Here is a 22,353-nt window from a genome sequence, read left to right on the forward strand (position 1 = left end):
AATGGCTATTTAACCCCAGCCTGTTTTTTTTCAATAATAACCCATTCCTATGCCACAACAGAACAATTTGCCTCATGAGGAACTTTTGAAACACTTTCTGAAAATCTAGATACAGGATATTGACTGGCTGCCTTTTATCCTTGCCTTCAATGAAATGAAGCAAGGCTTCCCTTGGCTGAAGCCATGTTGACTCTGTCCCATAATTTTATTTTTTTATAATTTTTTGCCCAGCTACTGCTCTGTAATGTCCCAAATCAACCCTAGAACCCCCCCTCCCTTTTTTTGTTTTTTAATCAGCATTACACTGGCCATCCTCCAAGCTTCAGGTACTACAGCCAATTTTAACAAGAGGTTACAGATCACTGACAGCACCGGCAATTTCATGTTTGACTTCTTTCAACAGCCTAGGGTGCGTACCAGCCGATTTGATTGAGTACATCTACCAGGCTCACTCCAATCTCTTTCAGTTCCTCTATATCATCACCCTTGAAAACCAAGGAGCCTGGGTATGCAAAGTGCTCTGGAGTTCCCCCACCTCAGGTCTGGGACTCTGATGTACAGCAGCATAAGAACTTTACACAATTTTCTAACAGCAGGGCTACACATTTAAATAGCATCTATGTCTTTACAATCACCCTTAAAGAATAGCACTTAGGAGGCCTGTGTGCACTTATATCCATAAATGCTAGTATTTGTATGCAAGAGGTATGTAAATGTAGACAGCCACTTCTGAAATTGCCTTCATAGGCAGAGCGCTCATGCATATCTACTATAATAAAACGCACCCTCAACGTTCTGAGGACACTAACGTCACTGCAGGCACTCAGACACCGGTTCGTAAGTTCATGGTGGTGAAGCCAGAACACTCACCATGTCTCCATGCCCCGCCCTCACGTCACACGTGATGACGTCAAGGGCAGAACATGTACACAACCACACAAATGAACAAAGGGGGAGCGTGTTTCCCTACTCCTCCCCTTCCAACGAATCGCAGCCGCCGAGGACATGCCCATCGCCCACTCCTTTAACGCTAGCACCCCGCCCCCGGTCGCCCCCTCTTCCCCCCCATCACCTCCCCCTTCCCTTATGCTACTATCCCTGGTGGTCTAGTACCTGTTCGCTCGGGGCAGGAAAAAGAGCCCCTGCTTTCCTGCCCGGAGCGCTGCTGCTAGCCGCATCCTCTGTGAGTCGGGCTCTCCACATTTCAAAATGGCCGCCAAGAGTTGACGCAGCCTTGCGAGACTTCAACTCTCGGCGGCCATTTTGAAACGCTGAGAGCCGGACTCGCACAGGATGCAGCAGGGCAGCTACCAGCAGCGCTCCAGGCAGGAAAGAAGGGGGCTCTTTCTTTCCTGCCCCGAGCGAACAGGTACCTCTACACCACCAGGGGTACTAGCGTAAGGGGAGGGGAAGGGAGTCCCGTGCGCGCTAGCGCCCGTTTCATGACAGGCTGAAACGGACCTTTTTTACTAGTTCTTTATATATTTCAGTCTCACTAACAAACAAAAAAAAAAAGTCACAGCCAGTTCACAGTTCCAAATGATGATTGGGGGGGGGGGGGGGGGGGGGGGGGGGGCTTGTAACAGGCCACTGAAAAGATTTGAGGGAGGGAAGGAATTTGTGTTCATCCACAGCAGCAAGCAGCCTTTTCCATTTTTAAAGAGCAGTAGATTCACCATCACCTTTTGAACACAAGGGTAAGAAAACCAAGGACAAAATAATGCAGCATAGACTACAAACACTAAGTTTTAATTCTCAAAAGTACCAATACATTGCAGAACAGATTGCTGGAGGAAGCTGTGTAGCTAACTTATCACACTGGCTGGTTCCTTTTTCATCCCCTTCCAAAACGGAGCTGTAATACAAAGGCAGTGTCTTTGCTGGAGTGTGTGCTGGTTCTGTAGCCCAAGAGCATTAATACTCAGCGCTGAAAGGAAACTCCTCATGGTTTTTGCACCTATGGAGAGAAGGGGGAAAAAAAAAAAAAACAGAACAAGTTACCTTGAGACTTTTTTGTTCCAAATTAGTGAGCCCTAAAAGTCTTGACTGGGAAGCCTCAGTCAGGTTCTCACAACTCTATCCTGAAAGTGTTGCTGCTTGGGAATTCCTAACCCCCCCCCCCCCCCCCACACAGTATTCTAAATTACCATAGCTGTGTTCACACCAGTTGCCCTTGAACTATCTAAGCTTTTCTCTCTAGTTCTGCTCTATAGGACCTCATTGGCCTGCTTTTGGTGGCTGTGCAAATGTGGGTCACTGATGAGCACTGTTCTGTTTTCCACAATGCTTTTTACACGTAAGCGTTTAGTGCCGTTACAACGTACACTAAGGAGAAGTTTCACCAATTCTGTGCTACAGGTTGTGTCACTCCATTAACTTACATGAACAAAAACAGCGCCAAAGTTCTGGAAATTAGCTGAGCTAAAGGGATTTTTGGGGGGGAGGGAAGGCGGTGGTAGGCCTTTGGTATGCTCATCTTCCCAGAATGGAAGACAAAGCCTTGACTAAGAAAAGGAGCAAAATTCTAATCAAGCCTCTGCAGTTGGGAGCTAAGATGTATCCTATACTATATCATTAATTTGGACAGACATGACATTTACTAATAAATTCCTTCTCCCAAATCTATAAAACGATGCTTCCATTAAATGAGGCCAATGAAAATACAGAACAGACCTCTACACTTCAAAGAGACACCAAGCACCAGACGATGCTCAAAATAAAAAGTTTAACATCCAAGACTCAACACAAGTCATGTTTCAGCGGCCACTAGGCCTGTATCAAGAGTCTCAAATGGTGTCGCATCTTGGAGGTTAATAAACATTTGATTTTGAGCATCGTCTGGCGATTGCTTTAGTCCCCCCTTCAGTGTGTTTCTCCTTTCAGTGAAGCCCACAGCTCAATAAGGAACTGGGTCACCTTTGATGGTAAAGAATTGCCTTTCGCTAACTTGCAGTTTTGCAGAGTCCAGAAAGAAAACATGTAAACCTACGGGAGCATAGCGCATGCTCTCCAGTCCCGGTTGAAGGACAGAATTTCAGCCATCTCTTCTTTAGTCAACTCAAAATCAAAAACCTGGATAAGAGACATCAAAATCAGCGGCTTCAGTCTGGAGAACCAAGAGCAAGAGAGGTCTCAGAACAGTAAGTAGATGTAGCGTCCCAAACCTGATACACACCTGGGCACGTGGACAGAGAAACTGCAGATTATAAAAAGTTTACATGCAAAAAGCCACACAGTCAGACAAACGGAATCCCTCAAAGATTTTTTCCCCACAGGCGCTCAGTGGCCTTGAGTTCGCCACACTGTTTAATACATCCAGCCTTTACCATGTTTTCTCAAGAGCCACAGAGGAGACCGACTTACCTTGAAGTTCTCTGCAATGCGTGTTGGAGTAACTGACTTTGGAATCACTATCACTTTTCTCTGGATATGAAATCTGATCAAAACCTAGACCACAATGTTTCAAATAAATTCACATTACAAAACCACCTTGGTTATGGTTCACTACAAAACAGTTGCACGATGCAAAAATTGTAAGAGGTGCCTAAAGACACCTCAAAAATCCATTCATTAACTCAAAATTACCTTTCCTCCTTTCAGATTTTCATTTCTTTCTCATGGAATTAAATACTTGAGCTCTTGCTAAATATTATGGGTTTGTTTACTAATCGCTATCTGCCACAGAACTTATTAATTCCTAAGGGTCTGCGACAGCATGAACATTACTGAATGTCCTTTATTTCTACAACAGCTGTAACCAAAGGTGTCAACTCTTTGCTGCCCTAGGTGCTTGAGCACCTCCAATAGAATGAAGGGCAATTTGTTTTGAGTTCAGTACCCCCAATGATTTTCAAATCTTTTGTTCCTATGGCTGCAACATGTTGCATTTGTCATAAGGGGAGCTGCATGTAGCCATGGATCTAGACTCGCAGTCTAGCTGTCAGGGATGATCTCAAATTAGCAGCCTCTTTGCTGTGGGCCGAGCTCTGCTCCCCAAGCTACATAATAGTGCTGATTTAACACATTTTTATAGACTGCTACTTATCCATCACTGGAAGCAGAGCTACGTAAAAACATAGGTACTTAACCAACCATCTTCATGTAAAGGAAACTCAGTCTTGAGCTGGACACAGGGACCAATGGCCGTGCTCAAGAAAAGGACTGGGCCCCTGATCCTTGCAAAACAGCAGCTTTCCATGAATGCTCCCAATTCATGATCAAATACAGACGTTCTGACCTGTTTCTATACCTGTGGAGCACAATAGCGATAGTGACCTTGTACTAGAAGTAAGTATTGTAAATCAATTTTGCCTTGAAGTATCTGAACATTAGAAGGGACTGCTTTGAAACCTAGGAAGATGAAATTAACTAGGTACAGTTTGTTAACCTTACTGTTAAGAAGGGATCTTGTAGCGAAAAGCTGTAGTTTTCATGATTCAAGCCATAAAACCAATAGTTTAACTCCTCCCTCCAGGCATTCATCATTCTCTCATTCTGTGTCTAGTAGTCGGAAGGTACCCAGCCTCTTCAAGGAACCCTTGCCTCAGTGGGGAAGTCTGTCCAGCTCACTGCAGATTCAGGTTTGTCAAGCTTCAATACCACCAACCTCAGCACTGCTCCACTACCCTGATCTCCTCATGGCATAAGTACCCCTGCAGCAGAGAACCTGATAAAACTTACCATCAAAATGTTTCACAGACTGCATAATGGCTTACCTGAGCTGCTGTTTTCTTGTGCTTCGATGCAATTGCCTGAATTTTAGGATCTTCTAGAAGAGATGGATCCTCAGGTTTAGCCCTAAATAGAAAATTCAATTACTGGTTGCTGAGACAGGAAAGGAGAAAAATGGATGCAAATTCAATGCACGGTCATATGTACTAAAGGTTTCCATGAAAAATTGGGTACAATAGGCCCACAGATACATTGAACAGGTTTAATCTTGGACAAATTGTCAAAGTAGTATAGTTTAAATTTTACAAACATGACTACCAAAATCTACCCAGGATTTCTATTTGCCTGCCCTTTTCCCACACTACAGAGAACAATACTTTCCAAGAAATTTTGCAGTAGGGTTTGAGCTCAGCTGCACTTACAGTGGGGGAAATAAGTATTTGATCCCTTGCTGATTTTGTAAGTTTGCCCACTGACAAAGACATGAGCAGCCCATAATTGAAGGGTAGGTTATTGGTAACAGTGAGAGATAGCACATCACAAATTAAATCCGGAAAATCACATTGTGGAAAGTATATGAATTTATTTGCATTCTGCAGAGGGAAATAAGTATTTAATCCCTCTGGCAAACAAGACCTAATACTTGGTGGCAAAACCCTTGTTGGCAAGCACAGCGGTCAGACGTCTTCTGTAGTTGATGATGAGGTTTGCACACATGTCAGGAGGAATTTTGGTCCACTCCTCTTTGCAGATCATCTCTAAATCATTAAGAGTTCTGGGCTGTCGCTTGGCAACTCGCAGCTTCAGCTCCCTCCATAAGTTTTCAATGGGATTAAGGTCTGGTGACTGGCTAGGCCACTCCATGACCCTAATGTGCTTCTTCCTGAGCCACTCCTTTGTTGCCTTGGCTGTATGTTTTGGGTCATTGTCGTGCTGGAAGACCCAGCCACGACCCATTTTTAAGGCCCTGGCGGAGGGAAGGAGGTTGTCACTCAGAATTGTACGGTACATGGCCCCATCCATTCTCCCATTGATGCGGTGAAGTAGTCCTGTGCCCTTAGCAGAGAAACACCCCCAAAACATAACATTTCCACCTCCATGCTTGACAGTGGGGACGGTGTTCTTTGGGTCATAGGCAGCATTTCTCTTCCTCCAAACACGGCGAGTTGAGTTCATGCCAAAGAGCTCAATTTTTGTCTCATCTGACCACAGCACCTTCTCCCAATCACTCTCGGCATCATCCAGGTGTTCACTGGCAAACTTCAGATGGGCCGTCACATGTGCCTTCCGGAGCAGGGGGACCTTGCGGGCACTGCAGGATTGCAATCCGTTATGTCGTAATGTGTTACCAATGGTTTTCGTGGTGACAGTGGTCCCAGCTGCCTTGAGATCATTGACAAGTTCCCCCCTTGTAGTTGTAGACTGATTTCTAACCTTCCTCATGATCAAGGATACCCCACGAGGTGAGATTTTGCGTGGAGCCCCAGATCTTTGTCGATTGACAGTCATTTTGTACTTCTTCCATTTTCTTACTATGGCACCAACAGTTGTCTCCTTCTCGCCCAGCGTCTTACTGATGGTTTTGTAGCCCATTCCAGCCTTGTGCAGGTGTATGATCTTGTCCCTGACATCCTTAGACAGCTCCTTGCTCTTGGCCATTTTGTAGAGGTTAGAGTCTGACTGATTCACTGAGTCTGTGGACAGGTGTCTTTCATACAGGTGACCATTGCCGACAGCTGTCTGTCATGCAGGTAACGAGTTGATTTGGAGCATCTACCTGGTCTGTAGGGGCCCAGATCTCTTACTGGTTGGTGGGGGATCAAATACTTATTTCCCTCTGCAGAATGCAAATAAATTCATATACTTTCCACAATGTGATTTTCCGGATTTAATTTGTGATGTGCTATCTCTCACTGTTACCAATAACCTACCCTTCAATTATGGGCTGCTCATGTCTTTGTCAGTGGGCAAACTTACAAAATCAGCAAGGGATCAAATACTTATTTCCCCCACTGTATATTCACTCATCTAGAAAACAAGCTGCTTTGTAACTTTTTTTTCCCCCCAATTACCATCATTTGTATGTGGATCTTTAGTTATACATAGCTTTGGAGTTCCATACACACCCTGAGACTTGTGAAAAGGACAGAATGATCACAAAATAAATCAGTAATTCTCACTTGGGTCACCATCACTCATTTGTATCTGTACGTTCTACCGGTGGAAAGGGTACTTAATGTTTTTATACTCAAAAAGAAATAGAAATCCTTCCTCTGAGAAGCTACTTAAATTCTACCTCCTGGGATGCCCTGAAACAGGTCACATGATTTATATTAGGCCCCTCGCAGCCCTGGCAAGATGACCCTGGAAGACAATTAGGCCACGCAACTGTATGCAGCCCACTCTGCACCTCCTTTGTCAAATTCAATTCATGAAGCAGTCTTACCAGGGTCTGTCAGGGGAGCCCAGAGGGCTGTAAGCAGTCACAGAGATGCCATGGGACTGGCAGTAGCCGATTAGTTTCTCCTGGGTGAGATACGGGTGGCATTCAACCTGAAGAAAAATTTGCATCAGCTTTAGAGAGCCGTGAAAACAATAGATCTAATGTACAAGTAGTGTGGCTGCATCTGCGCGTTATCACCGTGCGCCATTAATAATTATTCCTTCCATCTACCACCTTACCTGGGCCATTTCCTCGAAAATCTTTACATTTCTTATTCTAACATTTTTCTTTGTATTTTACCATGTATGTATTTTATTATGTCACACCTATTTTTTTTTTCTGATTCCAAACAAGGGACTAAATTAGCACATTTTCCAAGTTTCAGAGTAACAGCTCTAGATTTACAAAATGCTTTCAACAAAGTTCCTCATGAGAGACTCCTGAGAAAGTTAAAAAGTCATGGGACAGGACGCAATGTCCTTCTGTGGATTAGGAATTGGTTACTGGTCAGAAGACAAGAGGGTGGGGTTAAATGGTCATTTGTCCTCAATGGAGGAGGGTAAATAGTGCAGTGCCGCAGGGGTCTGTACTGGGACCGGCGCTGTTTAACATTTATAAATAATCTGGAAATCAAAACGACAAGTGAGGTGATTAAATTTCCAGACGACACAAAAATTGCAAAGAAGACCGGGTATCGAAGTAGCAGATGAAAGTTAACGCGGACAAACGCAAAGTGATGCACATTGGGAAGAATAATTCAAATCATAGCTACCCGATGCTAGGGTCCACCTTATGAGTCAGTAGTCTAGATCTCATTGTAGACAATATGAGCAGTGACCAAAAAAACAGGATGCTAAGAATTATTAGGAAAGGGATGCAAAATAAGACCAAGATTATAATAATGCCTCTATCACTCCATGGTGTGACCTCACCTTGAGTATTGTGTTCAATTCTGGTCACTGTATCTTTAAAAAAAAAAAAAAGATATAGCAGAATTAGAAAAAGGTTCAAAGTGACAAAAATGACATTGGGGATGGAACGCCTCCGGTATGAGGAAAGGCTAGAGGTGGTTAGGGTTCTTCAGGTTGGAAGAGACGCAGCTGAGGAGAGATATAATTAAGCTCTATAAAATCCTGAGTGGTGTAGAAAGGGTAAAAGTGAATCGATTTTTTTCAGTTTTTCAAAAAGTAAAACACCAGGGGACACTCAATGAAATTACCTATAAATACTTTTAAAACAGAATTAAGTACATAAGTAATGCCATACTGGGAAAAGACCAAGGGTCCATCGAGCCCAGCATCCTGTCCACGACAGCGGCCAATCCAGGCCAAGGGCACCTGGCGAGCTTCCCAAACGTACAAACGTTCTATACATGTTATTTTAGAACAAATAGGAGGAAATATTTTTTCCCTCAAAAGTGGCCTATCAGGGTTAAAAAAAAAAGGTTTTGACAAGTCTCTGTTGAGATGGACATGAATTGGTAGCATGGAATGTTGCTACTAACTGGGTTTCTGCCAGGTACTTGTGACCTGGATTGGCTACACTTGGAAGCAGGATACTGGGCTAGATGGACCACTGTCCTGACCCAGTATGGCTATTTTTATGTACAGTGGGTTTTTGTTTGAGTTGGATCTTTACCACTGTCTTCATGTTTTGATGCTTAAAACTAACCCATATGGAGACACTGCTCCAAGGGATGTCAACTGAGCTTTTTTCTGCCTCTTATTTATTACATTTGTACCCCGTGCTTTCCCGCTCCTCACAGGCTCAACGCGGCTTACACAGTAACAAGAGAATACAATCTGTAGTATCAGAATCAACAAAGGAGGTATATGATAGGACAAATGAACAAGGAGTAAGTGGGATAGAAGAGGTGTGAGAGAAAGGATAGGGCTAGGTAAGGAGGTGGGGCAATAAAGGAGAAGTTGGGATGGGCATGGAGGGTAAGAAGGTTGGTCGGAGATGTTTTCTTGTTGGCAGCAGGACATAACCCACTTTATTTAAAATATTTTTAAAACCGCACTACCTGCAAATTCTAGGCAATGAAAAAAACCAGCATACATAAAATTTAAAAAAGTAATTGTATTATAAAAAGAACAAATTTGATATCAAAATACAAATATTAAAATATATAGAGACCATAAAACTGTGCAAATTGTAATTTGCTTCCTACTATAAAACTGAGCTTATACTTTGGAACACTCTCCCTTACGAGATCAAAAGACAGGCCCCTTCAATCTGAACCATCCTAGAGCGATGTGTGTCCAGTGTTAACATGTTGAAAGCTGGGGGTCATTTAATATTTCAGTAAATCTCAAGACTGTGACTTGGACGATAATCAGTCACAAGAGCTAAAGGTGCCTCAGTCAAAGCCTTATGAATTAAAAAGCAAAACTTCCTGGACCGAACACAAGAACTTATTGGAAGCCAATAAAAGTGGGTCTCATCACGTCATCGGAAAAATATCGAGAAAGTCCCACCTGGCCGTCATGTTCTGAGCAACCTGCAACAGACGTTTAGAGAAGCCTAATAGTATGGAGCTACTATAATTCAGGATAGGGCAAACTAAGGCTTAGACCAGTTGAAAGTTAGCAGCTGATAATCCGTTCCAGGATTGAAAGATAAGAATCTTTCTAAGTGTATATGGAAAGTGTAATAGGCAGTAGCCAGCACTGAAGCTATGACCACTGGAACAACTCCTTGTGTGTTTCCAATGTGTACTACTTCAGCATGTGGTTTTGGAATCAGGAAGAGATCGTTGTCCAATCTATTCTTAGAAAACATCCTTCCCTACCATACAAAACCCCAGTTACCACATTTAAGTCCTCCACAGCCTTCACCTGATGATTTGCTGGTTTGTGCCTCAATCCTGGTTTGTTCAGGATCCTGTCAATCTGACTGCGGTTGAAGTTGGATATTCCAATGGCCTTTACCAGTCCGGCATCCACCAGCTCTTCCATACCCTAAGAGGAAAGCGACAACAGACTCAGATTTTGAGCACAGCCCATCGTTTTAACTATTGCGCAACTTTATTATTAATTATACCCCACATTTTCCCACCTATTTGCAGGCTCAGTGTGGCTTACATAGTACCATCAAGGTATGTGCCAGGTCAGTTAATAACAAATACACGGTTATATAGTGCTTGAATGAGGTAGTTCTAGAGGGTCAAAGGTAATGAGGATTGTATATTGTCCTGTACGATCATTGGTCATGCTGTGTTGCTGGGCGAAAGGTTTACGTTGGATCATTTAGGCTTGCTTTCAGCTATTCTGGATCAAGTACCAGCATTAAAAGTGCAAAGAATTGATAGGTCTGTCCTTACCTCCCAGGTATCTTCAATTTTGGTGCCACTTGAAATTGGCTCTCCTTTGTCATTCGAAGGAAAGAGATCCTCTCCAGCCTGCAAAGTAGATGACATGCAAAACTGTGAGTGGCCACTGTACAGTGGAACCCCCTTTTCAGAGCTGCGTCTAACCAGCTCTTACCAAAGTAAGGCACAAAGAGCAGAGACACCATTCCTTTTCCATGTCCAATGCACACTGAGCACAAAAGTCCATGGCTGCTAATAAACTCAGGGAAAGATTACCCTGTCCAGATAAAATTCCAGATCTAGATGTGCTTGACTTACGGACATACAATTGTTACTTGTGTATGTATAAAAAAAGGTTTTTCAAGTCGTGTATATTACTTGTCCCTGAACTGAATACAGATGTTTAAAAAAAAACTTGTCTAATTCTCATACTCAAGACAGCACATTGAGAAACTTTTGCTTGGTGTTTGATTCCGAGTATTCTTAGGTTGATCGTGTTTTTGTTTGAATACTAATACTGGCATAGCGCTACATCCCAACTCAGAGGGCTGCTTTCCACCACTGCATCTATTAAGATCTTAATAGCATACGCACAGGTCTGAAATTTATCTAAATGAAAATCAGTTTATAACCACTGCTATGTACTCTAGATAATAAGCACCTATCCTATTTAATACATCAGCCTTTCACCCTATGACCCAACGCATTCAAAGGGTTTCCCTTCTCCCACTCTCAACCCTTGGATGCTCAACCTCCTTCTTAAAAGATGTGTCCAATTACTCCTTCCTTAACCTGGAGCCGATCCAAGACGGTTACTTACAGTACCTTAAATCCAAGAGGCCAGTGAATAAGATACAGGTCCAGATAATCAAGTTTCAGGGCACTGAGGCTCTTCTGGCAGGCAGCCTTCACCAATGACTTGTCATGGAATGTATTCCACAGCTGTCGAGGAAAGGTGAAAAATCTAAACTTGAAAGAACACTAGGCCCGAGATTCAAACATTTATCTAGAGAGCAACACCTGCTACTGGGATAAGTGCTACCTGTCAATTTTAACATAAGGATTTGTTTTTTTAATATATACAGTGTCAACCAATAGCTCAGGACAGTTTACAAACTACAAAATATCAAAACCAATATATTATGTACAATATAACAGAATCTTACCAAGAAATTCACTTGTCTAAATACCTTTTGAACAACCAAAACTTTATTTATGAAATTTAAGGTAATCTTGTTCCAAATCGAAGTTTCATGATACTATTGCTGCAGACTTAAAGCCATTTCTTACAAGAGGACTTAAGCCTCAAAGTTGAGGGTGCAGGAAGCTTATTCCTGTGAATTAGCCTACAAGAGCTGTGACCTGTTTGTTTTTTTTTGTTTGAATATCGTTAAGTTTCTTTGCAAACAAACAACAACAAAAAAAAAACACATTGCCACTGAAAACCATTACAGATTGCCCTAATGCTATCTAGGCAATATCAGAAGTTATCCAGTTAGTAAACTTTTTTTTCCCCCCTTTAAATATCTGCTTTCTAACTTTATCAAGACTTTCAACATCACTGCTACCCAGAAAGCAGCACCAGTCACCACACTTTCCAGATATTCAGCGCTATACACGGATACTGGCCTGTGATTATCTGAATTTTTTGGCCATCATTGTCAGCATTAAAAAATTAAAAAAAGCTGGAAGTAGCAGCTGAATCTCTGGCTAACTATATCCCATTCACCACCTCCCACATTAGGGATGAACAGGTCCCTCCGGCTCCATCCCCCTCTCCTATACCACAGTCATACCTTACTGACTACGAACAGGTCCTCTCGTTTCACCCCTCCTTCTTGAATCTTCTCCTGGAGTCCCATCCCAACTTCATTTTCATTCTGGTACACGTAGGCACAGTCGAAATGACGGTATCCCACATCAACGGCTGCCTTCACAGCTTCTCTTACCTTGCCTGGAGGTGACTGGATTACAAAGACAAAGAAAAAAAATCAGCCATCAACTGGACGCAGCTAATGAACAGAACTCAGGATGCCCTTCCCTGTCCAGGGAATCAGGCCTCCATTTCACCTTCAGCATCACTCCTGCCATTCCCACCTGATCTAATGCAATTTCATGGACACCTTCGCTTCACAGCAGCGAGTACCGCCTGTGAAGTGAAGACGTGTCCAGGCACTAGACTAGTGCTACAATACAGGCAACAGCTGCTTGAGGCTGATGCCAACCTCAAGTCCCCAACCTCAGGCCCGCACAACAGACCACTTCCAAATCCACACTTTTGAAAGCAGCTTGCAGAATAGGGCTTAGGGTGCTACACAGGTCATGCACTCTACTACTACTACTACTTAGCATTTCTATAGCACTGCACAAGTTTAGACAAGGGGAAGGACAGTCCCTGCTCAAGAGAGCTTACAATCTAACGGTAACAGACTACGTAGTCAGTGTAGGTATCAGGAATGGGGAAGGTGGTTAGGCGCCAAAAGCAAGGGAGAAGAGATGGGCCTTGAGTAAGGACTTGAAAATGGGCAGGGAGGGTGCACGGCGTATGGGCTCAGGAAGTCTGTTCCAGGCATAAGGTGGGCACTCCACTGGGCTAAAAAGCATCTTAGAGCCAAATGCCCTAAAACCCTCATATCCAGTCCCTAATCCCAGTACATCTATTCCTGAACACTGGGACCAGAGCCCATCACCTCTAGAACCAAAGGATTCAGGCTCAGAAAAAGAGAACTGGCACCTCTAGCACTGGATGATTCACAGAGTACCTGCTATCTTAAGTCACCAGTTAAAAAATCAGAAGGTATTAAAGCCATTCTCTGAATTCCCACCCACTCAAGGTTTTACAAGCTATCATATCCTGTCTCATCTCTTCTCCAAGCTGAAGAACCTGAGCTTGTTTAGCCTTTCATAAAGGAGTTTGTTCTATCCTCTATTTTTGCGTACCTTCTCTGAACATTTTCTAGTTATGCTATATGGAACCAGAACTGCATATAAAACTCAAGCTAGTTGCAATAGGGATAGAGAAGTCCTGCGCAGCCACCGTGCCCGGTATGGATTTATAGAATTGAGAGGAGAGAATAAGGCAATGAGGTTTTTTTTTTCTTATTAAGCTTGAATTTGAATACGTTTGCCCAACTGACCATGACGGCGAAACTGTTCTGTATTTCAGCTGAGATTTCAGTTAAGGAGGATCTAAAGGGGATGTACATGGTCCGCATTGAGACTGCCATGAGTGGGAAAGCGCGGGGTACAAATGTAACAAAAAAACATCGGCATAGATGTAGGGATTCAGGTCATGGTTGAATAGGGCCGTTGCAAGTGGCGTCATCATGATGTTAAATAGGGTTGGTGAAACAGGGGAGCCTTGAGGAACTCCACAGCGGAAGCTCCATGGCGGTGAGATGGAGGATTGGACCTTGACACTGTAGGAACGACAAGACAGAAATTCCCTAAACCACTCCAGGACAGTCCCTCCTACTCCATATTCAGCTAGTAACATAAGGAGGAGTTGGTGGGCAACCACATCAAACGCACTGAACATATCAAACTGAAGAAGTAAGATGTTTTTTCCAATAGACAATTCCTTCCTAAAGTTGGACAGTAGAGTAACCAGCACTGTTTCGGTACTATGCTGACACCGAAATCCAGATTGGGAGGCATGGAGAATCGAAAATCTATCCAAATATTCAGCGAGCTGGACCATTGCAATAAACAAAAAATTAGATATAATAGGCACCTCTGAGACCTGGTGGTAGGAAGATAACGCAGTAGGACATTTTCATACCAGGGATGATATTGTAGCAATAGGGTGGATCGAATTGGTGGAGGGGGTAGCATTATGTGTTAGAGGGCCTTGAATCAAATGGAGTTGAAAATTCTGCAGGACACAAAACACTTCTTGGAATCCCTATGGATAGAAAGTCCATTTGCAAAGGGGAAAAGGATAGTGATAGGAATGTACTACCATCCACCAGGCCAGGATGAACAGACAGATGTACAATGTTATCAGAAATTAGGGAGGCTAAAACTGGGGAACACACTAATGAATGATTTCAATTACCCTGATATTGACTGGGTAAATGTAACAGGGCATGTTGGGGAGGTAAAATTCCTTGACAAAATCAAGGACGGCTTTATGGAGAAGCTGGTACAGGAGCCAACAAGGAGGAAAAGTTCTAGACTTAGTCCTTAGTGGAGCACATGATCTGGTGCAGGAGGCAATGGTGCTGGGGCTGCTTGATAACAGTGATCATAATATGATCAGATTTGATATCAGCTTTGGAGTAAGTACACACAGGGAATCCAATACATTAGCATTTAACTTTCAAAAAGGAGACTATGATAAAATGAGAACAGTGGGGGGGGGGGGGGGGGGGGGGAACAGAGGAGAAGCTGTGAAGGTCAAAAATTTATATTAGGCATTAATGCTGTTCAGAATACCATCCTGGAAACCCAGGCCAAATATATTCCATATATTAAAAAAGGAAGAAGGAACACCAACCAGCAGCGGCATGATTAAAAACTGAGGTGAAGGAAGCTATTAGAGCTAAAAGAAAATACTTCAGAACATGAAAGACTGATCCGACTGAAAATAATAAACGGCATAAGGAATGTCAAGTCAAATGCAAAGCGCTGATGAGGAAGGCGAAGAGGGACTTTGAGGCAAAAACATATAGTAAAAAAATTTTAAGGTATATTAAAAGCAAAAAGTCAGCAAAAAGAATCAGTTGGACCACTAGATGACTTGAGGGGTAAAAGGGGCACTCAGGGAACACAAAGCCATAACGGAGAGATTACATTAATTCTTCGCTTCAGTCTTCACAGAGGAAGATTTGTGAGAGATACCGCTGCCAGAAATGGTGTTCAAAGCTGATGAGTCCTCTCTGTAAACTTGGAAGATGAAATAGAGCAAACTGACAAATTGAAGAGTAGCAAATCACATGGACTGGATGGTATTAATCCCAAAGTACTGATAGAATTGAAAAATGAACTAGCAGAATATTGTTAGTAATGTCATTTATCTTTAAAATCAAGCATGGTACTGGAAGATTGAAGGGTGGCCAATGTAACGCCGATTTTTTTTAATGGTTCCTGAGGTTATTCAGGAAATTATAGACTGGTGAGCCTGAAGTTGGTGCCAGGCAAAATGGTAGCGACTACTATAAGGAACAAAATTACAGAGCATATTCAAAAGCATGGATTAATGAGCCAAAGCCAACATGCGATTTAGTGAAGAGAAATCTTGTCTCACCAATCTACTATATTTCTTTGAATGGGTGAACAACCATGTTGATAAAGGTGAGCCAGTTGATATTGTGTATCTGGATTTTCAAAAGGCATTTGACAAAGTACTTCTTGAAAGACTCCAAAGGAAACTGGAGAGTCTTAGGATAGGAGGTAGTGTTCTAGTGTGGATTAAAAACTAGTTAAAAGATAAAGAACAGAGTAGGGTTAGGGTTAAACAGTCAGTGTTTTCATTGGAGAAGGGTAGATAGTGGAGTTCCACAGGGGTCTGTGATAGGAATGCTGCTTTTTAACATATTTATAAATGATATAGAGATGAGAATAACTAGTGAGGTAATTACATTTGCTGACAAGTTATTCAAAGTTATCGCAAGAGGATTGTGAAAAATTACCAAGAGGACCTTACGAAACTGGCCATCCAAATGGCACATGGCATTTAATGTGAGCAAGTGCAAAGTGATGCATGTGGGAAAGAGGAATCTAAACTATAGTTATACGATGCAAGGTTCCACATTAAGAGTCACCAACCAAGAAAGGGATCTAGGTGTCATTGTTGAGGATACTTGAAACCCACTGCTCAGTGTGCAGCAGCGGCTAAGAAAGCAAATAGAATGTTAGGTATGATTAGGAAAGGAATGGAAAACAAAAATGAGGATGTTATAATGCTCCATGGTGCGAGTGCACCTTGAACACTGTGTACAATTCTGGTTACCCATCTCCAAAATGATATAGTGGAATTAGAAAAGGTACAGAGAAGGGTGATGAAAATGATAAAGGGGATGGGACGGCTTCCCTATGAGGAAAGGCTAAAGCGGCTAGGGCTCTTCAGCTTGGAGAAAAGATGGCTGAGGGGAGACATGATAGAGGTCTGTAAAATAAAACGTGGAGTGGAACAGGTAGACGTGAATCGCTTGTTTACTCTTTCCAAAAATACTAGGACTAGGGGGCATGCGATGAAGCTACTAAAGTAGTAAATTTAAAACAAATCAGAGTAAATATTTCTTCACTCAAAGTGTAATTAAACTCTGGAATTTGTTGCCAGAGAATGTGGTAGAAGAAGTTAGCTTGTATCAGCACCGAAACCGGGTCAGCCTCTACATCAATGCCCTTAATGTCTCACCACAGCTTTTTAGCATGCCCATGTTTTGCAAAAATCTGGTTAAATTGCTTCTCTTTACCCAGCTACATTAATGAGAACTAGAAGCAACATGTATTAATATAGTTTCACGGTTGTCTGTATCCGGGTTGGGTGTGGCTGCACTGACGATCACCCCACAGCAATTTAAGTCTACTTTAGTAACTTCAGGGTTGAGTTTTCTTGCAGTGCCTCTGATGAAGAGGGAAGCAGTAGTCCCTTCCCCCTCCCTCCGGGCTTATGGGCATCTATGACTAAAATCCAGTCCTGACCATGAGTTAAGATTTCAGGGAGGGAAAATCCCTGCAGCCCCCTTTAGACACGGAAACCCCCAGCACATGGAACTTACTGCAGATTTTCTCCCTGTTAAAGTCAGGGACGAGGGATCTGAGGCTGCACCGACAAGAGGTCTGCCTGTGCTCCCCATACCCTGCCCATTTAGTTATGTTTAAACAAAAGAGATCTGCATGAAACAAAATATTTGGACTTATTTTCATCTGTTTTGTAGAAGTTTGACTTTTACATACACAAATGGATTATTCTGTTTTGGAACATGTTTCAGGGGCAAGTGGTTTTATAGGATTTCCATGTGCCCCAATGAAAGGAGAGTTTAATTCTACTCCCATTTAATTTCAATATATCTCATCATCTTTAGAAACACCAGGCTTCCCAGGCAGATTACAACAGTTAAGATGAACCCATTAGGAAACAAGATATCCTCACTGAAATCTGGTCATCTATATTGCACAGAACAGTGAAGAAAAAGGACTAAAAAAAAAAAAAAAATCTTCAAAATCTATTGTAAATGGTAGTTTGTAAACGATACTCATAGTAACGTACGGTAAATGAATGGTCCATCCAGTCTGCCCAACAAGATAACTCATTTTACATGGTATGTAATATTTTATATGTATATCAGAGTTTGATTTCTCCTTGCCTTTCACAGGGCACAGACCATAGAAGTCCGCCCTGCACCGGTTTTATTCTCCAAATACCGGTGTTGCCACCCATGTCGGCTAAGATTCCATAGATCCATGCCTTCTAAACAGGATTCCTTTGTGTTTATCCCACGCATGTTTGAATTCCATTACTGTTTTCATCTCCACCACCTCCCACGGAAGGGCATTCCGCATATCCACCATAGGAGCCAACTTTTCAAAATTATTGGGGGTGCTAAGCCCAGTGGAAATAACCCTTCCTTGGACACATACATGGAATTTTCTCAATATTGGGGGTGCTCAAGCACCCACAGAGTCAGCTCCTATGATATCCACTACCCTCTCCGTGAAAAAATACTTCCTGACATTACTCCTGAGTCTGCCCCCTGCAACCTCAAGTCATGTCCTCTAGTTCTACAACCTTCCTGTCTCCGGAAAAGGTTTGAATGCGGATTAATACTTTTCAAATATTTGAACGTCTGTATCATGTCACCCCAATTAAGAGGCATATTTTCAAAGCACTTAGCCTTCCAAAGTTCCATAGAAACCTATGGCACTTTGGAAGGCTAAGTGCTTTGAAAATATGCCTCTATGTCTTTTATCCTCCACCTTGTAAGACCTGCTAATCCAACTGAAACAGCTTTAGGCTTGTTACAGATGGATCAACAATAAAAGCATTACAACACAGATGCAGCAGCTAATAGGTTTGCTTGTTTTGAGTGAATGGCAACGACGGCTACACGGGGGGGGGGGGGGGGGGGGGGGGGGGGATGGAAATAGAGATTAACCAAATAGGCATCCTTGCTTACAGTGGACTAGTTAGGCTCACTTCCACTCCTCTCTATTAAACCTCCTTGCAGGAGATAATAGGTTTGTTTGCTTGCTTTGTTTTGAGTGTATGGCAATGACAGTTGCGAGGGGGAGTGGAAACAGATATTAACCAAATTGGCTTCCTTGCTTACAGTGGACTAGATAGGCTCACTTCCACCCCAGTCTATTGCACCTCTTAACTTTCTAAAAGACTAGTAAAAAAAAGGCCCATTTCTGAAAGAAATTAAACGGGTGCTAGCAAGGTTTTCCTTGGAGTGTGTATGTTTGAGAGAGTGTGTGTGCGAAAGTGAGAGAGTGAATGTGCGAGTGTGTGTGACAGAGAGAGTGAGACTGGGTGCGAGTGTGTGTGCCACCCCCCTCCCTCTGAGTTCCAGGGTCATCCCCTCCCTCCCTCCCTCCGAGTTCCAGACACCCTCCCTACAAAGTTTGAAAGTCATCTTGACTTACCTCGTTGGGGTTACGACAGCCGCCAGCAGCGGTAAAAGGCGTGCAGGCTCGGCCCTTTTCTCTCTCTCAGCTGTGGTCTCATTCTCACTTCCTGTTTCCGGAAGGGCAGGACCACAGCTGAGCGAGAGAGAAAAGGGCCTAGGCTGCACGCCTTTTACCGCTGCTGACGGCCGCCGTAAGCCTGACTTGGTAAGTGAAGACAAAACATCCGGCACCATACCTGAGCGGGAAGCGAGAGTACATAAGTAATGCCATACTGGGAAAAGACCAAGGGTCCATCGAGCCCAGCATCTTGTCCACGACAGCGGCCAATCCAGGCCAAGGGCCCCTGGCGAGCTTCCCAAACGTACAAACATTCTATACAATCAAGCCATTGTGACATCACTAATGAGGTTGGCTCTTATTGGTGGAATGAGCCACTATGACATCACAATAGGTTAAATCACTGCTCTATGTAATAAAAGTGAGCCAAGTAGAGGACATAAGTACATAAGTAATGCCACACTGGGAAAAGACCAAGGGTCCATCGAGCCCAACATCCTGTCCACGACCGCGGCCAATCCAGGCCAAGGGCACCTGGTAAGCTTCCCAAACGTACAAACATTCTATACATGTTATTCCTGGGATTTTGGATTTTTCCAAGTCCGTTTAGTAGCGGTTTATGGACTTGTCCTTTAGGAAACCGTCCAACCCCTTTTTAAACTCTGCTAAGCTAAGAGAGGGACGTGGGGCTGCGGAGGCGAGTGGCAGCGATGCAGAGTCCGAAGACCGCGAGACAGAGGCGACCACAGTAACATCTCCTGACATCGGGCACGCAGGCTTCTACTGTGGGCGAGTGACGTCAGGAGATGGTTACGAACGCAGGTAGCCTCATTGGAACGTTGGAGGCGCAAATTATTAGATTAGATTTGTGCAGCGCTGGGTTATGGCTGGTGATCGCTGCATACTGTAAGCAGTAGTAGTAGCTGCATTGAAAACAAACAAGCGCTCCTAAGTTCGGTCATTAAACCTTGAGAACGCCCGATCCGCTAAGTGACGTAATGTTACCGTCGCAACTTTTAAGGAGGACAAGATTTGGTAAGGAAATAGGAGGATCCCGGGAGAATAATCCTCAGCCTTAACTACATCAGCTGCCTTCTTCTAAAAACATTTATTTTGGAGGCTAAACGACTGGGCAAAGAAAAAAATTAACTTTTCAAGGTTTTTAAATGGAATCCGGGAGGATCCCGCTGTATCCGTCCTTTACCTTTTGCTCTCCTGCACCGAGGCAGCAGCCTGTACAGGCCAGTCAGGGGGGGGGGGGGGGGGGGGAAGCATTGCATTACCTTCGTCAGCGACCCTCCCCACCCCACACTCTACCTTCCAAGTCCCCAAGCCCACAAGAGGCATCAGGGCGCCGGTATAAAGCTGCACCGAGGTCGCCATCGCTCTGAGCAGGACCAGCATCAAACACAGCAAAGTCTAGAAGACCCGGAGCACGAGACCAGCTGAAGGCACCGCCCCGGGAAAAAGAAAAAGCTAGCCCCGCCCACTCGCCAGGACAGTCCCCCTCGGGCCCCGCCTCCTGCTCCCATTGGCTGACATCCGGCAGCAGATGGTGGCGATTTGTCCCACCGAGCATGGAAGGCGGGTCCCCCCCGGGGGGCGCGTGCGTGGAATGGGGGAACTAGAGAGGAAACTTTTGGAGTGGGAATTGGAAATGCATCTCTCTGTCCCTGTGGTGTGTGTTGTGGTGGTGGTGGGAGAGAGGAGAGGCGATTTCTGGAGACCCCCCCCCCCCCCCCCCGGCACACAAAAGAGAAATCATTTCCATCAAGATTCATGATCCCACATAGATTATTCATGGGTAAAAAAAATTGCACCGTTTTGCACATTATTATATACACCTAAATATAACCCAGTGCAACAATCTTATCTTCAGAGCTGTTCAATGAGTTATAATCACTTCATCCACATCACATAGACCCAAATCTAACACATTGCAATAATCAAGTGAATTCCCAAACCTAGTCCTGGAGAGGCACCCCAGCCATGCAAATCTCTCTCATGAATATTCATTGTGGATATCCCAAAAATCATGACTACCTGGGGTGCCTGCAGGGCCAGGTTTGGGAACCCCTGCACTAATCTATCTTCAAAGCTGTTGAATGAGTTACAACCAGTTCAGAATACCGTAGCCTGCCTGATTTACAGGATCAACCAGTTTGAAAGCATTCTCCATGCCTGGCTGAGCTTCATTGGCTTCCCAAAAGAATTTTCTTCAAATCGACATGTTTATTGTTTCAAATGATTTATGGCCCTACCGGTTTGTTTAGTACATTCCTTTTTAGTCATTCTTCTTGCCTAGGGGTCCTGCTAATTTTTCAACTTCCAAGTTCTAGGGGTTTTCATTTTTCAACAATTTTTAGTTCATTATTCTCTTTTACAGAAATTTCCTTTTGGAATATCTTAACGTCATGGGTTTGACTGGAAACTAATTATTTTTCTTTTTGTAAGAAATTGAAGACATTTTTATTTGATAATTGATAATTATTTTTGGCTTTAATTTTATATTTTAGATTGTGTTGCTTTATTCTTTATTTTAATGCTTGTATTACAAACTTCTTTGTAAACCGCAGTGAACCCCAAGGAGATATAGCAGTATATAAGAGATATATTGACATTGACGTATATCCTCACATGGCTGCCTTCCAAAAAATCGATTCAGGTTTACCCGTTCTGCTCCACTAAGGATTTTGTAGACCTCCATCATGTCCTCCCTCAGCCATCTCTTTTTCAAGCTGAAGAGGCCTAACCTCTTCAGCCTTTCCTCATATGGGAGAAGTTCCATCCCCTATATCATTTTGGTCTTCATAGAATAATTAGAATTCTCACATTGGGGGTCTTTTAGTAATCCGCACTAGCTTTTTTAGCGCACACTAAATGCTAGAGACGACCATATATTCCTATGGGCATCTCTAGCGTTTAACGCATGCTAATCATTAGCGCTCACTAAAAACGCTACCACATATTCACACACACACACACACACACAAACTGGACAGCATAAGCAAAGATGTAAGCCGCATTGAGCCTGCCATGAGTGGGAAAGCGCGGGGTACAAATGTAACAAACAAACAAAAAAAAAGATCAGAGAAACAAAAGTACACAAAAGAGAAAAAAAGGAAGTGATGTTTCTGTCTCTTTTACATATTTTATATAGGAACAAATCACAACTTACATATAATAAGTTTCCATATATGGTAACAAGTCAGTAGATTAACTGTGCCCATAACTGGTGAAATCATTCGACTGCTCTGATATTGATAGGAAATTGGTATAATTATTTAGTCTG

At 43.2% G+C, this 22,353-nt stretch overlaps 1 protein-coding gene across 1 annotated transcript; it reads right to left on the reverse strand.

Annotated features, from left to right (window-relative positions):
* Positions 1–1,721: 1,721 nt before the first annotated feature.
* LOC115477691 (aldo-keto reductase family 1 member B1-like) lies at positions 1,722–20,527 on the reverse strand. Its single transcript, XM_030214738.1, has 10 exons — positions 20,379–20,527; positions 12,224–12,391; positions 11,253–11,369; positions 10,440–10,517; positions 9,955–10,077; positions 7,118–7,224; positions 4,716–4,797; positions 3,364–3,447; positions 2,990–3,072; positions 1,722–1,957 (listed from the first exon to the last, which is right to left on the reverse strand). The coding sequence occupies exons 1-10, from the start codon at positions 20,463–20,465 to the stop codon at positions 1,915–1,917; spliced, it is 972 nt and encodes a 323-aa protein (XP_030070598.1). The 5' UTR covers positions 20,466–20,527; the 3' UTR covers positions 1,722–1,914.
* Between the last annotated feature and the right edge of the window lie 1,826 nt (positions 20,528–22,353).

The sequence above is a fragment of the Microcaecilia unicolor genome, chromosome 9, assembly GCF_901765095.1.
Source record: "Microcaecilia unicolor chromosome 9, aMicUni1.1, whole genome shotgun sequence".
In the NCBI taxonomy this organism is placed as follows: domain Eukaryota; kingdom Metazoa; phylum Chordata; class Amphibia; order Gymnophiona; family Siphonopidae; genus Microcaecilia; species Microcaecilia unicolor.